This window comes from Melanotaenia boesemani, chromosome 8 (assembly GCF_017639745.1).
Source record: "Melanotaenia boesemani isolate fMelBoe1 chromosome 8, fMelBoe1.pri, whole genome shotgun sequence".
In the NCBI taxonomy this organism is placed as follows: domain Eukaryota; kingdom Metazoa; phylum Chordata; class Actinopteri; order Atheriniformes; family Melanotaeniidae; genus Melanotaenia; species Melanotaenia boesemani.
Window position 1 is genome coordinate 25,594,166 of NC_055689.1, and position 13,454 is coordinate 25,607,619.

At 38.0% G+C, this 13,454-nt stretch overlaps 1 protein-coding gene across 2 annotated transcripts in view; it reads left to right on the forward strand.

The window, feature by feature from the left end:
- Nucleotides 1–12,460, forward strand: part of LOC121644883 (protein APCDD1-like) — a 29,650-nt gene extending 17,190 nt beyond the window's left edge. The window contains exons 4-6 of one of the 2 annotated variants that reach the window (XM_041993131.1): nt 8,473–8,794; nt 8,951–9,434; nt 11,944–12,460. In XM_041993131.1, the coding sequence (XP_041849065.1) occupies nt 8,473–8,794; nt 8,951–9,414 (786 nt within the window). In that variant the 3' untranslated portion in view covers nt 9,415–9,434; nt 11,944–12,460. Of the gene's footprint in view, nt 1–8,472; nt 8,795–8,950; nt 9,437–11,943 lie in introns of those variants that run through there. The other variant, XM_041993130.1, reaches the window with a different exon arrangement.
- The last annotated feature ends 994 nt before the right edge of the window (nt 12,461–13,454 follow it).

Below are 13,454 nucleotides of genomic sequence, written 5' to 3' on the forward strand. Positions count from 1 at the left end.
ATTTGTTACACAACTTAGATCATATGAGACCTTTTAAAAGCATTTAAAAGTTGTGCAGTGAAGCCAAAGAGTGCAGTGCAGTTTTTACCGAATGGTCTGAAAGCACAAAGTGGTTTCTGTACTCACATGTTTGCTCCTGGACATCATCATCAAAGAAAACTGCCAAACAAAGTAAACTTCAGATCTTACTCTTTTATCCACCACATCTTGGATTGCACCTTATTTATGCATCCCTCCTGGCCAGTGTATAAAAAAAATTAAGTAAAGCCATTTATATGAAGCAAATACTTTTATACCTTCTCATTTCCTCCCTTAATTCCAGTAAAATAAAAAAAAAATCAATCCATCCAGCAATTCAAGTCAGACAGTGTAGCTGTTCAACAGCAGAGACCTGCCAACTAATGATTTCATGAACTCGTGAAGCTTCATTGTAAACAGCCGTCCATTTGTTTGTCCCATGTAAACCTGAAACAATAAATTACTTGATTAATCCATTCATATTTAATAAACTGATAACTTTATTAACTGTTTAACTGTTAAACCATCATTCAAGCAGAACATCTGTTTTTGTTTTGTTTTGGGTTTTTTTCCAAATTTCCATGGTTGATGGTTTATGAAGTATGTTTACAGGGGTGGGTTTAAAAATTTTAAATGGGGGGCAGACACAGACTGGTAAAAGGGTGGCGCGTGTAAATAAAGAAGTAATTGACTGATTATTACAACAAAAGTGACCGTTTAATATAAAAAGTAAGGCAAGATTTGTGAAACCAAAAATTGTTTACTTAAGATGAACCTGCAGTGCATGTCTTTAATTATTGCTGCAAAAGCACTTCAAGAACTTCAGTGATAATTGAGCCAAATCACAAATTTTACCAATGTTTCTTCTGGGGCCCGACCAATTAATCGGCAGGCCGATTAATCGGATGATATTAGCCCTTTTCAAAATGACCAATAGCGGCTGTTGTTTTGCCGATTATATGCAGATTTAGTCTTACTTCCTCATAAAACGGTACATGCTGTTAAGTTTCGGAGTCTGCAGAATGATGTCCTTGCGGTTTTTGTCCACTAGATGGAGCTCTGACTCCATTCAATACCATAGTCATCCCCCTTTTCAACAGAGGTAGCTAGTAGCTAGCCAGGTTATATTAAAGTAATGGGCCAGGTAAGTTTATAATAAAGTTGTACAATTAATGATTCAACATGTCTCCAGTTTCAGTTTAACTCTGTTTGCCATGTGTAATGACGAGTGACGCATGCTTCGTCGTGTCGGTTAGCTTTTTATTTATGCTGCATTGCTAAAGTTGTGCTAAATTAGCTTAAGGCGCTCCCCGTTGAAATTTTTTGGCTAACTGCTGTAAGCGGAACTCTTATTTTGAAGTCTGAAGCACCGTAACAGATCTGCATGTTAAATGTTGGAGCATTGCAACGTTGACTTGTTGCCGTAATAGCACGTCAAGAACCAGCTGATGTCGGCAGTTCACACATATCGTGTGGTTAAGTTATTTCTAAAAAAAACGGCCAGTCGTAACACCTGTCTATGTTAGCAATACATTGCTGTTATCCCAACCTATCATTGCATTAGCTAAGTAGCCAGTAACTGCAGAAATAACGTAAGTGTATCTGAGAGTACAGAACGAGCGATCATCGCTCCGTCAGCTGCAGGTTGAGGCGTATTTTAGGTGGACAGATGTGAATGCAGAACGGAGGAGGCTTATTCAATGCAGCACCGAAAACTGAACATTATTAATATTACAGTCTGTCTTCAGCCACCGTCGTGTCTCCCTTAGTTTTACTTTGTCAGAAAATACTAACGTGACACAGGCTGTAACAGCGACTCACAATATTAGTGCCAGACTATTTCTGACCATATATAAAATACAACTCTATCAAAGATGGCCTCTTTTTGACATTTGAGAAAAGCATATCTGGTTTTTATTTTGGTTCATATATGATATATGCCATGATATATTTCATGACAAAGAAAATATTAGAGTAAAGAAAATATAATTTAACATTAAAGGGCATCAGAAGGCTGCATAAATAATGTTTTGCCAATTTCACTCATGTTGGTTATATAAGGTATACACCTTATATATATTTTTCTACCTGTACTTTAACCTACTTCTAATTTGCATCAGCAAGAAGTACAAAACAAGATATATTTAATTAATTCATCATTCGTTTATACAATTCATTTACAGATTGACTTTTTTTAAAGGTTATATATTTTAATTTCCCAGTTATTTAATGCTTTCTTGCATGTTTTTGGAAAATCTTCTGTTGTAAAGTTAAACATGTTGTGAAACAGTAAAATATTCTGCCTGTAATTCATATTTTTTTGGTGTAAGCGTTAATGAACCAAAAAATTTGGTTAATTTATTCATTAAATATATATATATATATATATATATATATTTATATATATATATTTTTTTTTTTTTTTTTTTTTTTTATCGGCCGATTAATCGGTAATCAAATTTTTTTTTCTGCCAAATATCGGAATTGGTATCGGCCTTAAAAAATCCATATGGGTCGGGCCCTAGTTTCTTCAGCATCATTGGCTATTTAACTTTGCACAGTAATCTGGTGGTTTTGTGACTTGGAGAGACAAATATTATCAACTACAAAGGCTTTTGGTGACAGGATACCCTACGAATGCTGTATTATGATGAAGAACTTTGTGGTGTTGATGATGAACAACAAGTACATTATGTGTTGTATTCGCTTGCACTTAGGAATTTCTATAAGGATATCAAATCAGCATCAGGATCCACTGTGGGCAGAAAAAAAACAGAATTTGTTTAAAGGAATAATAAGAAATATTAGCTGAAAATTTGAGGATTTCCTTTCAATCAATAGTTGCTATAATATTTCATGTCATCAGAATGTGTAAAGATGGTATGGCAAACACATGGAGTCTTAAAGCCTTTTGAGTTCCTTGTAGGTATATTTTGCTATCCAGCAGATCTTGAGGTTTCCAGCAAGAAGTTAAAAAGTTAGATTAAAAAACAAAATGTTTACCACTTGATTAAACGTTTTTGCAAGCTGTGTTCCATGATTTTGTGTGGCTGCTCTCAGTTGAAGAATCAACTTGGAACCGTCAATGAAGAATCATCCATTAAAAACTATAAACTCCGACCTGCCTGTTTTTAAGAGCTAACTAAGCAAACCCCGAGCAACGGTAGCTAACCAGCTAATGGAGGCTAAAGCTAAGGCATGCTGTTAGCCGGCTAAAAACCGTGGTTGTGCTGCACTCTCCCTTCTTTCCGCGGATATTTGATACCTGTCAATCAAAAGGACACGCCCCTAATTATGCCGGATTTCATGATTAAATAACATCCAAAGGGATGAGTTAGAAAGCAATTCACCCCTCTCACGTGAAGGTAAACTTGACCTTTTAATCCTAAAATACATTTTTGTACCAGGTTTTAAACATGTTTATTTCTGCTTTGAAGTTGGCCTTTTTAATATGGGAGTCTAGCGGATGAGGGGTGAACTGCAATTTTTGGGACTTCCGCATAGGCTTCACATTTTACCAGCTGAAGTTGCCACTTGACCTACACGTTATACACAATTGGAAAGCTAAAATTCCAAGCTAATGACTGTAGATTCAATAAACACTTATTCCAGACCAGTCTGAAAAGCAATGTAATGTACCTTTGAAGCCATACTGTACTCCAGTAGCAGATGACACTACAACAAAACCAGCCCTGTTACATTTGCAAGCGTCCAGTTAAAATAGTCCAGTAAAATAGTTGGTCCACAACTAGTCTTTTGCCCATACAAACTTTAGTAGATTGCAGGATTTTAAGAGGTTAACTGTGCAAATTGTGATGCAAGCCACACAGATTGCGGTGTGTAATCTGACACAGCAAGCTAAACATGTCAGTTATCCTCTTCACAAGTAAACAACACACCCGGATTATCTGAAAATCTTCTTACTGGATGCGGAAAAGTTAATTTTCAGTGCCCCAATACTGCATTTGCATTTGGACAAAAGGTACAAATCCACAGAAAAATCTGTTCCTGTGCACATGCAGACGGAGTTTTAGTTAGCATATGTGTCACTAGCCAGTGATGATGGTTAAAAAAAAAGTCCTCGGGAGTAACAGTAACAGGATGCTAATGTGCAGCCAAGGATATAGCTACAGAAGTTTGCTAGATTAGACAAGTTCCTACCTACACTACTTTAGAATTCCTCATTTTCTTATAACTGTTTTATCATTAATCATCAGCTGGCCTCAGTATAATATAAGATGTTATCTTCCATTGGTTTCCTGAGTCTTAACATTGTTTCTTTAATGCACCACCATCAATAACAGAGATGTTCTCATGGTTGTTCTCTATTTTATCAGTGTCTAACAAAAATGTGAATCCCAATCTTGTAAATGGTAAACAAGCATCAGAAAACCGATTCCCTACTTGTTAAACGGAAAATGCTTAATTTCTCTTCTGCAATGCTAACCTTTGCTTTGCTAGCTAGCTAACTTAAATAACATGCATAAATATGTGGAAAATTTTAATTTTAGGCTTAAAAACACCTTCAACTTCCACTGTCTATTATTTTAAATAAGCAGTGTCACCATGACATAGATGTAAGGTTAGTATATCACCAGAGGGTACACATGTTCAGCTCAGACTAGCTCTGGGTTTTATGAGCTCAGAGTTCCTGCAGATGTGGAACATGTTTTGTCTATAGATTTTCAGTCATCCAGGTCATTGTAAACGCTTTAAAAGAAGGAACCTGGGTTTTTTATTATTATTATTATTCCTGAAGATGTTGCACCTCTCATCAGACAAGTTCAGTTCAATAAAATGAATGATTTGCCTTCTTTTCAAGTATTAAGATCAGAATAAATCTAGACTATATCGAATTCTGTTAATCTCTTCTCCACGAGTAGATTTTATTCTATAAATGCTGATAGTGCTGGATCACAGGAGGCCTCCCTTCCTTCCAGCTGTCCCACTAACCTCTCTTTCTAAGGCAGTTGTAGAGCTACATTGGGATTATCTCATCTGCAGGATGTAGTGATGTTCATGTTTTTCCTCCTCTTTTTTTCTTAACAATGCTTCATTTCTTTCTTTTTTTTCTTACTTCCTGTAAATTTTATGTAGACATTTCATGTCTGGGAAAAGACTGATAGAACTGAGGAGGTTAGGTCTTAAATTTTGACCACCCTCAAATAACACAAAGTCAGCCACCTCCCTGGAGTTTAGTCTTTGGGAGGAAATTTGTGGAATAATGCATGAAGGCTCCCAGTTAGAGGGTCGCAGCTGTCCTGTCTGGCGATTTATTACACAGACGTGATATGATTTTAATATGATTATTGGTCATTTATGGATTTACAAATATTTTTGTCAACTTTAGGATGATTAATGTGCATTTTCTTCTTTTTTTTTTTGGCTCAAAAACTTGGCTTACTGTCATGGCTTCGGTTCATCTGGACATCTGTCTTTTACTGTAAAATGATGCAATCACTCTGAGACAATGCTGGATCCTTGTCTAGCTTCCAATGCTGCAGAGGTTCAGACTGAAGGAAATCATTTTTCCTCTTTCACCTCAAAGCAGACGCCAGCCATCTTTTATGTGAAATTCGTGACACAACACACTGATGATGGATTTAAACATTTTTGGTGCCAACAGTTTTTATACAACATGCTGCTTTGTGATGATCAGTGGCAGCTTAAAGGTTTTGAAGTATTTACAGCCTCAGCTGCTGAATGACCACTTCATGAACAACTTTAAAGGTCCTTTTGGGTTTTTCTTGATCTGATATAGAAATTCAATTCCTCAATTCCTGTGTGTATTTATTATTCTGCTGAAATAGGAAACACTGGAAATTTAGAAGCAATTAGCACACATGAGAATTTTAAAGTTCCCATCTAACGTGCTATTTAGTTTGGCTTCATCTTCCTGAAAAGTTTGAGTCTGCTATAATTGTTCAGTTCTGCGTTAGCTCTGCTAAAATCCCAAATATAGGAACTTTCATTGATCAATATTTATCCATGTTGGCAGTCATTTTTTAATAAGAAACAATACCATTAAAAATCCATACAAACCGCCTTTTATTCTTTTATTTAATTTTTTTATCTTTGCTGGGTCAGGTACTGCTATACAGTTGAAATACCAGAAGAAGCATCATACAAAAATACATCATGTGAACACTGAAAATCATTTAATGGAGATTTTATATCAGATGTCCTCTGACTAATTTTAGTAGCTCTGCACTTGATATATTTGCTAAAAACATACACAAGGTGTCATATTTCATCAAAAGTTTTAATAGAAGAAATACATTATTCAGTCTTTAGCAAAAGGTGTAAAATAGTAACACTGAAAAACCAAATTTTTAAAAATGAGTAAAATACACACATGGACAAAATTGTCGGTACCCTTCGGTTAATGAAAGAAATAACTTGAATCTGACCAAAGTAATAATAAATAAAAATTCTATTAAATTTAACCAGTGAAAGTCAGACATTGCTTTTCAACCATGTTTCAACAGAATTATTTAAAAAACTAAACTCATGAAACAGGCCTGGACAAAAATGATGGTACCCTTAACTTAATAATTTGTTGCACAACCTTTTGAGGCAATCACTGCAATCAAACGATTCCTGTAACTGTTAATGAGACTTCTGCACCTCTCAGCAGGTATTTTGGCCCACTCCTCATAAGCAAACTGCTCCAGTTGTCTCAGGTTTGAAGGGTATCTTTTCCAGACGACATGTTTCAGCTCCTTCCACAGATGCTCAATAGGATTTAGGTCAGGGCTCATAGAAGGCCACCTTACAATAGTCCAGTGTTTTCCTCTTAGCCATTCTTGGGTGTTTTTAGCTGTGTTTTGGGTCATTGTCCTGTTGCAAGACCCATGACCTGTGACTGAGACCAAGCTTTCTGACACTGGCCAGCACATTTCTCTCTAGAATCCCTTGATAGTCTTGAGATTTCATTGTTCCCGCACAGATTCAAGACACTCTGTGCCAGATGCAGAAAAGCAGCCCCAGAACATAACAGAGCCTCCTCCATGTTTCACAGTAGGGACGGTGTTCTTTTCTTGATATGCTTCATTTTTCCGTCAGTAAACATAGAGCTGATGTGTCTTGGCAAAAAGTTCAATTTTTGTCTCATCTGTCCATTGAACATTCTCCCAGAAGCTTTGTGGCTTGTCAACATTTAGTTTGCCAAATTCCAACCTGGCTTTTTTATGATTTGTTTTCAACAAGGGTGTCCTCCTTGGTCGTCTCCCATTAAGTTCACTGTGGCTCAAACAACAACGGATGGTGCGATCTGACACTGATGTTCCTTGAGCTTGAAGTTCACCTTTAATCTCTTTAGAAGTTTTTCTGGGCTCTTTTGTTACCATTCGTATTATCCGTCTCTTTGATTTGTCAACAATTTTCCTCCTGCGGCCACGTCCAGGGAGGTTGGCTACAGTCCCATTGGATTTTAAATTTCTAAATAGTAAGTGCAACTGTAGTCAGAGGAACATCAAGCTGCTTGGAGATGGTCTTATAGCCTTTACCTTTAACATGCTTGTCTATAATTTTCTTTCTAATCTCCTGACACAACTCTTTCCTTTGCTTCCTCTGGTCTATGTTGAGTGTGGTACACACCATGTCACCAAACAGCACAGTGACTACCTGTAGCCCTATTTATAGGCCCACTGACTGATTACAAGATTGTACACACCTGTGATGCAAATTAGTGGACACACCTTGGATTAACATGTCCCTTTGGTCACATTATTTTCAGTCTTTTCTAGGGGTACCATCATTTTTGTCCAGACCTGTTTAATGAGTTTTTTTTTTAAATAGTTCTGTTCAAACATGGTTGAAAAGCCATGTCTGACTTTCATTAGTTAAATTTCATAGAATTTTTATTTATTATTACTTTTGTCAGATTCAAGTTATTTCTGTGAACATTGTGAGTTTTTCCTTTATTAACCGAAGGGTACCAACAATTTTGTCCATGTGTGTATTTTATTCATTTTTGCCTACTCTTTTTGGTGTTCAGGATATGGTGTTTCCAAAAAGCTCCGTAGAAATTCCACGTTCTCAACCAGAGAATCAGTTTTAGTGGTGGTGGTTTTTGACAGCAGAGGCTGTGTTATGCATGTGTTATTGCTGTAAACATTGGTCCATATTTTTCATTGTCCATATTTGTAATGCACTGATATCAGTATTTGTTATTAGTAATATCTCTACCAATACCAATATTGACTGAAAAGCAATTATGCTGTTCATTACCACTGGCATTAAAATGCTGGTATATGGTAGTGATACAGTGACCATAGTGGTATCGGTATGTTTCAGTATTGGTATCCATGTTGATCTGTGTTGGCACTGGTACTCCTGTTAGGAGTGTAAATGAAGCAGGTTTAAATGCTACATGTTTAGATTTATTATTTTTCTGCACACACATATACTGACCTAACTGGGCTCATTTTCTCTTCCTGTATTCATTTCCAGAATCACGACCACGGCTGCATCGTCTGTCGTATCATCTATCGCTCTGATGAGTTCCACCCTCCCATCCTGCCTCCGCGGGCCGACCTGACCGTCGGGCTGTACGGTCAGTGGGTGAGCCAGCGCTGCGAAGTTCGCCCCGAGGTCCTCTTTCTCACCCGTCATTTCATCTTCCACGACAACAACCACACCTGGGATGGCCACTACTACCACTACTCCGACCCCATCTGTAAACACCCCACCTTCACCATCTACGCCCGTGGACGCTACAGCCGAGGACTTCACTCCACCCGCGTCATGGGTGGCACAGATTTTGTCTTCAAAGGTAACTGATAGTTTTCACAGCTTTCATTAGAATGTAAAAGGTTTTTTACTGTGAATCGGTACCAGACTATTTACCTGTAAATGTTGGTGACATATATATTGATGTCATCGAAATAATTTTAACAGAAAATCTTTTTTTCCCTCATACGCTTTCTAGTGAACCACATGAGAGTGACACCCATGGACTTAGCCACCACCTCCCTCCTCAATGTCTTCAACAGTAATGAGTGTGGAGTGCAGGGCTCCTGGCAGGTGGGAGTGGAGCAGGACGTCACCATCACAAACGGCTGTGTGGCGTTGGGCATCCGGCTGCCCCACACAGAGTACGAGCTCTTCCGCATGGAGCAAGATGCCCACGGACGCTACCTGCTCTACAACGGCCAGCGTCCCAGCGATGGCTCCAGCCCGGACCGCCCAGAGAAGCGAGCCACTTCCTACCAGATGCCCCTGGTCCAGTGCTCGTCGAGCAGCCAGCGATCCGATCACAGCCGAGGGGATGAAGGGGAGAGGCCGCTGCTGCACAACAACGACTGCACAGGATGGCACAGAGGCAGCAACAAACACATGGCAGCAGCTCTCGCCACGATCATCACAGCTCTGCTTCTCTTCTGGCAATGTTAGGGAGCAGTTTGGGGTTTTTTTCCTACACAACAGAACAAAAGTGTGGATTTACATGAAACTCTAAAGACACAAAAAACAAAAAGTTTAAACTTTTCTTTTCCCGGTAGAAAGGAGGATGAGAACTGATCTCCTTTGCAGCTACCAAAGACTTGACACTGCTGCACCACAGAAACTGCACTTTAGAGTGGAAGCTCGCGTATGTGACTTCACAAACATATAAAAACATTTCTTTATACCCAAGCTGATTTGAAAATAACTTCAATTTATTAGCCTGCAGCACCCACATAGTAGTTTTCTACTGTAAAACGACACAATTTGATCTGTTTAAACACTTTACAGTGTATTCTTCAGATGTCTTTCAGAGGAATTCTTGTGAGTGTTTATATTCAAGCTTTTTATATAGCCAGTGAACTCACAGCGGGTATCGACCTTCTGTTCCACATAAAAATTATACTTTTTACTTAAAACAAAAAGAAAAATAATAAAACTCTTCATACTGCAGGCACTTATCCTTTGTGGATTCTGCAGAGAGAGATGTGATTTCCTCATGGCTCCGACAGCTGCATCCATACTGATAAGTGACCTAATTTCCAAAGAGACTGTTCTACAATTATATAATCCTCAGGGTGGGAATGTACACCTGGGGAATGGACATGAACATGCATAATAATAATTCAGTCATTGAAGAGTTCCCCTCCACTGCCTTGAGTTGTCCAAGTTGTTCATGAATGCTGTGTGACAATAAGTCAGCTCTGATCATAAGTGAGTTTGTACTTTGGAGGTTTAATAATATTCACAAATGTGAACAGCTTAATACACAAATATCCAAATGTAACTGGTTTAGGATACTATGGAACAGGAATATTTTCTTGAGTGATTAATAAATTAATCTTCATATCAATAATTGCCTTAATCCCATTATTTCTGCAGTGAACATGACAGAAATGGGAAATTGTCAATATTTTCATTTACTATGCAGTTTATTACATGTATTGGTTTATTTCCTAACAGGACATTATTTATGATGATTGTCCCAACAGATGTGATGTTGGTCAAACTGCAACTTCTTAATTATTATAAAATATAATGTCTAGAAAAGCCACTTGAAAATAATCAGTGAGCAGCAGTTGTCTGGACAAAAATGTCTTGTTGATGTCAGCAACCAGAGAGAATGGCCGGACTGGTTCGAGATGATGGAAAGGCCATCAAAGTAGCCATCTCTTTACACACAAGTTGAACCTTAAAGCAGATGGGCAACAGCAGCAGAAGACCACACCAGAGGCTGCTCCTGTCAGCTAAGAACAGGAAACTGAGGCTACAATTCACACAGACTCACTAAAACTGGACAATAAAAGACTGAAAAATGTTGCCTGGTCTGATGAGTCTCCATTTCAGCTGATACTTTCAGGTGGTAGGGTCAGAATTTGATGGAAACAATATGAAAGCATGGGTCCATCAATTCAGGCTGATGGTAATGTAATGTACAGGATATTTTTTGGCACCCTTTAATACCAGAGCATTGTTTAAACACCACAGCCTGCATGAGTATTGTTGCTGACCATGTCCATCCCTTTATGACTGCATTGTCGCATCTTCTGATGGCTCCTTCCAGCAGGATAATGCACCATTTCACAAAGCTCAAATAGCCTTCACAGTCACCGGATCTCAGGCCTATAGAGCACCTTTGGAATGTGGTTGAATGTGAGATTCTCAGTATTGATGTAGCAGGCAAATCTGCAGCATCTGTATGATGCTATCATGTCACTGTGGAGCAACATCTCTGAGAAATGCTTCCAATACCTTGTTAGTTTGTTTAAATGCTGTATTTTCTTTGAGTCCATCTTATGCATAGACCCTCAATTTTAACTTTAGCATAAAAAGTGTTTTTATGCTCAAACTATTAGATCCGCCTCTAAAATCTCAGTTTGTTTATTCTATTCATAATCAAGTGTTAAAAATGCCTGTTCTGCAAAAAAAACTAGTTCCTAATGAGTTTTAGGAGTAAAACTTGTTTCCATCTTAAATCAGTGTAGTGACCTAAATTTCACTATGACTCCATCTAAAACTAGTAGATGCACACCATGGTGAGACAGAGCAAGACCACACATTTAAATAAACAATAGCAACATTTATTTTTTCTTTTAAAACACCATACCACAGTAACAGACTACCACACACAATGACTGTAGAATTTATCGTAGGCTGGACTTGTAAAAATTAACACCACAAATAATAATAATAATAATAATAATAATAATTCAAAACAAAAGCAAACCAAAACCAGTCCAGCCTAACAATTATACATTCACCAATCACCAAAATGAGCAGCTGTACTTGGGTCAACATAGAATAGAAATAGAAGAAGTAATAAGTAAAAGGTCAGTCATATATAAACTGCAGCAGGTGTGTAACTAATGCATGCACGCAATAAAAATCTTTTCAAGAGCAGTCAAGCTGAATAGACTGGACTACAGCAGCCTGAGCCACAAATGCAGGAGAAATCTCTCTGCTAAATTAAAGTTATATTAACAGAAAAACAGCACAATAATGCACACAGTCAGATCTCAGTTATCGTTTTATGCAACACCGCAGATGCCTTTCCGCTCTCACAAAGGCCAACCTGACTGGTGTGCAGAGTGTCTTTTATGGAGACACTGATTGGCGTGCTGATCAGCAATTCTCCACAGCTGTGGGCTTTGCTTCCAGGGCTCACCGGCGGAAAAGAGGAGACAAAACACAATCAGCTCATCCCAGATGCTTACATAAACACATCACCATTTGGAAGAGTAAGAATTTGTTAAAGGAACTGACCTTATACACTCATAACGGAGATAGCGCAGTGAACAAGTGGACAAACGTTTTAAAGAGAGCTGTGTAGTGAAAGAGGAAACGACACTGACCTGTTGTAAAGGACTCGGATTCTGTCCAATCACAACCAAGAACTACTGTTTCTACTCTTTCTGGGGGAAAAAAAGCAAAATCATTGCTTTTTGTTAAATGTTTTTACATTTGGCAAAAAGACATTTTTGCTAAAATATCATGCAAAATTATATATTTTATGTTTCATTTTGTGAGATTTTCACATTTTGAAAAATAGTATTGCCTTAAGTCTTGTGTTGCGTTTTGAGATTCATGCCAACTGTACACATACATTATTGTATATTAATATGGATAAATTGTTTTAATTATATATAGTGCTTTGTATTGCTTTGTGCATGACAAACATTTTATGAATAAAGTTTGATTTGATTTAATAAGCAACTGTCAAACACAACAAAAACAGATATATCAGACAACATGGAAGACATGGGAAACGTTATAGGATCAATCATGAAAAGAGTTTAGAAGCAGTCCCACTGACCACTGCCGTTTCCCTCCTGAGACCTCATACCTGACTTAAACTCTCCCAGAGATGGCAGCTCTGTTCATTTTAAAATTAAAGGAGCAGCAAATTTAAAAGGCTGGGAGGGTCAATACTGATTCCAAGCAATTGAAGGTTGGATTTGTCTCTAAGAAACTAAACCCAACATGATTTTCAGGCTGGACACACGGTTCTGATGTGTGTTTTGAGCAACAGATTCTGATCAATGGTAAAACCTAATTACTTGTAGGATGGAACTGGTTCAGTTTCAACTGCTTGAGCCATTGAAAGATTCGAAAGATCGGATGGATTTGAAAACATTTAAAAACAACATGTATGTAGATTTCACTGCATTTAGCACCACCTTAGGTAAATCTTAACTTCAAAAACAGGCTGGATGCCTTCCATAGTTTTCATTATTAAGGCGGAGGAACAGTCGATGACTGTATCATGTGCAGAGGGATGATGGGTATAACTGGATAAAATGTCACTGAAGATTGTTTACATATACTGGTGAACCTCTGGGAATTATAGCCTCAGTTGCTTGTTCATCGCCAACAGTAGGGGCACCAGGTGCAGCCTTCTGCTGCTGCAGCTCATCTGTTTCATGGTCAAGTCATGTGTTCAGATGGTATTTTGCACACTTCGGCTGGAAGCAGTTGATAGAAAGACAAAGACA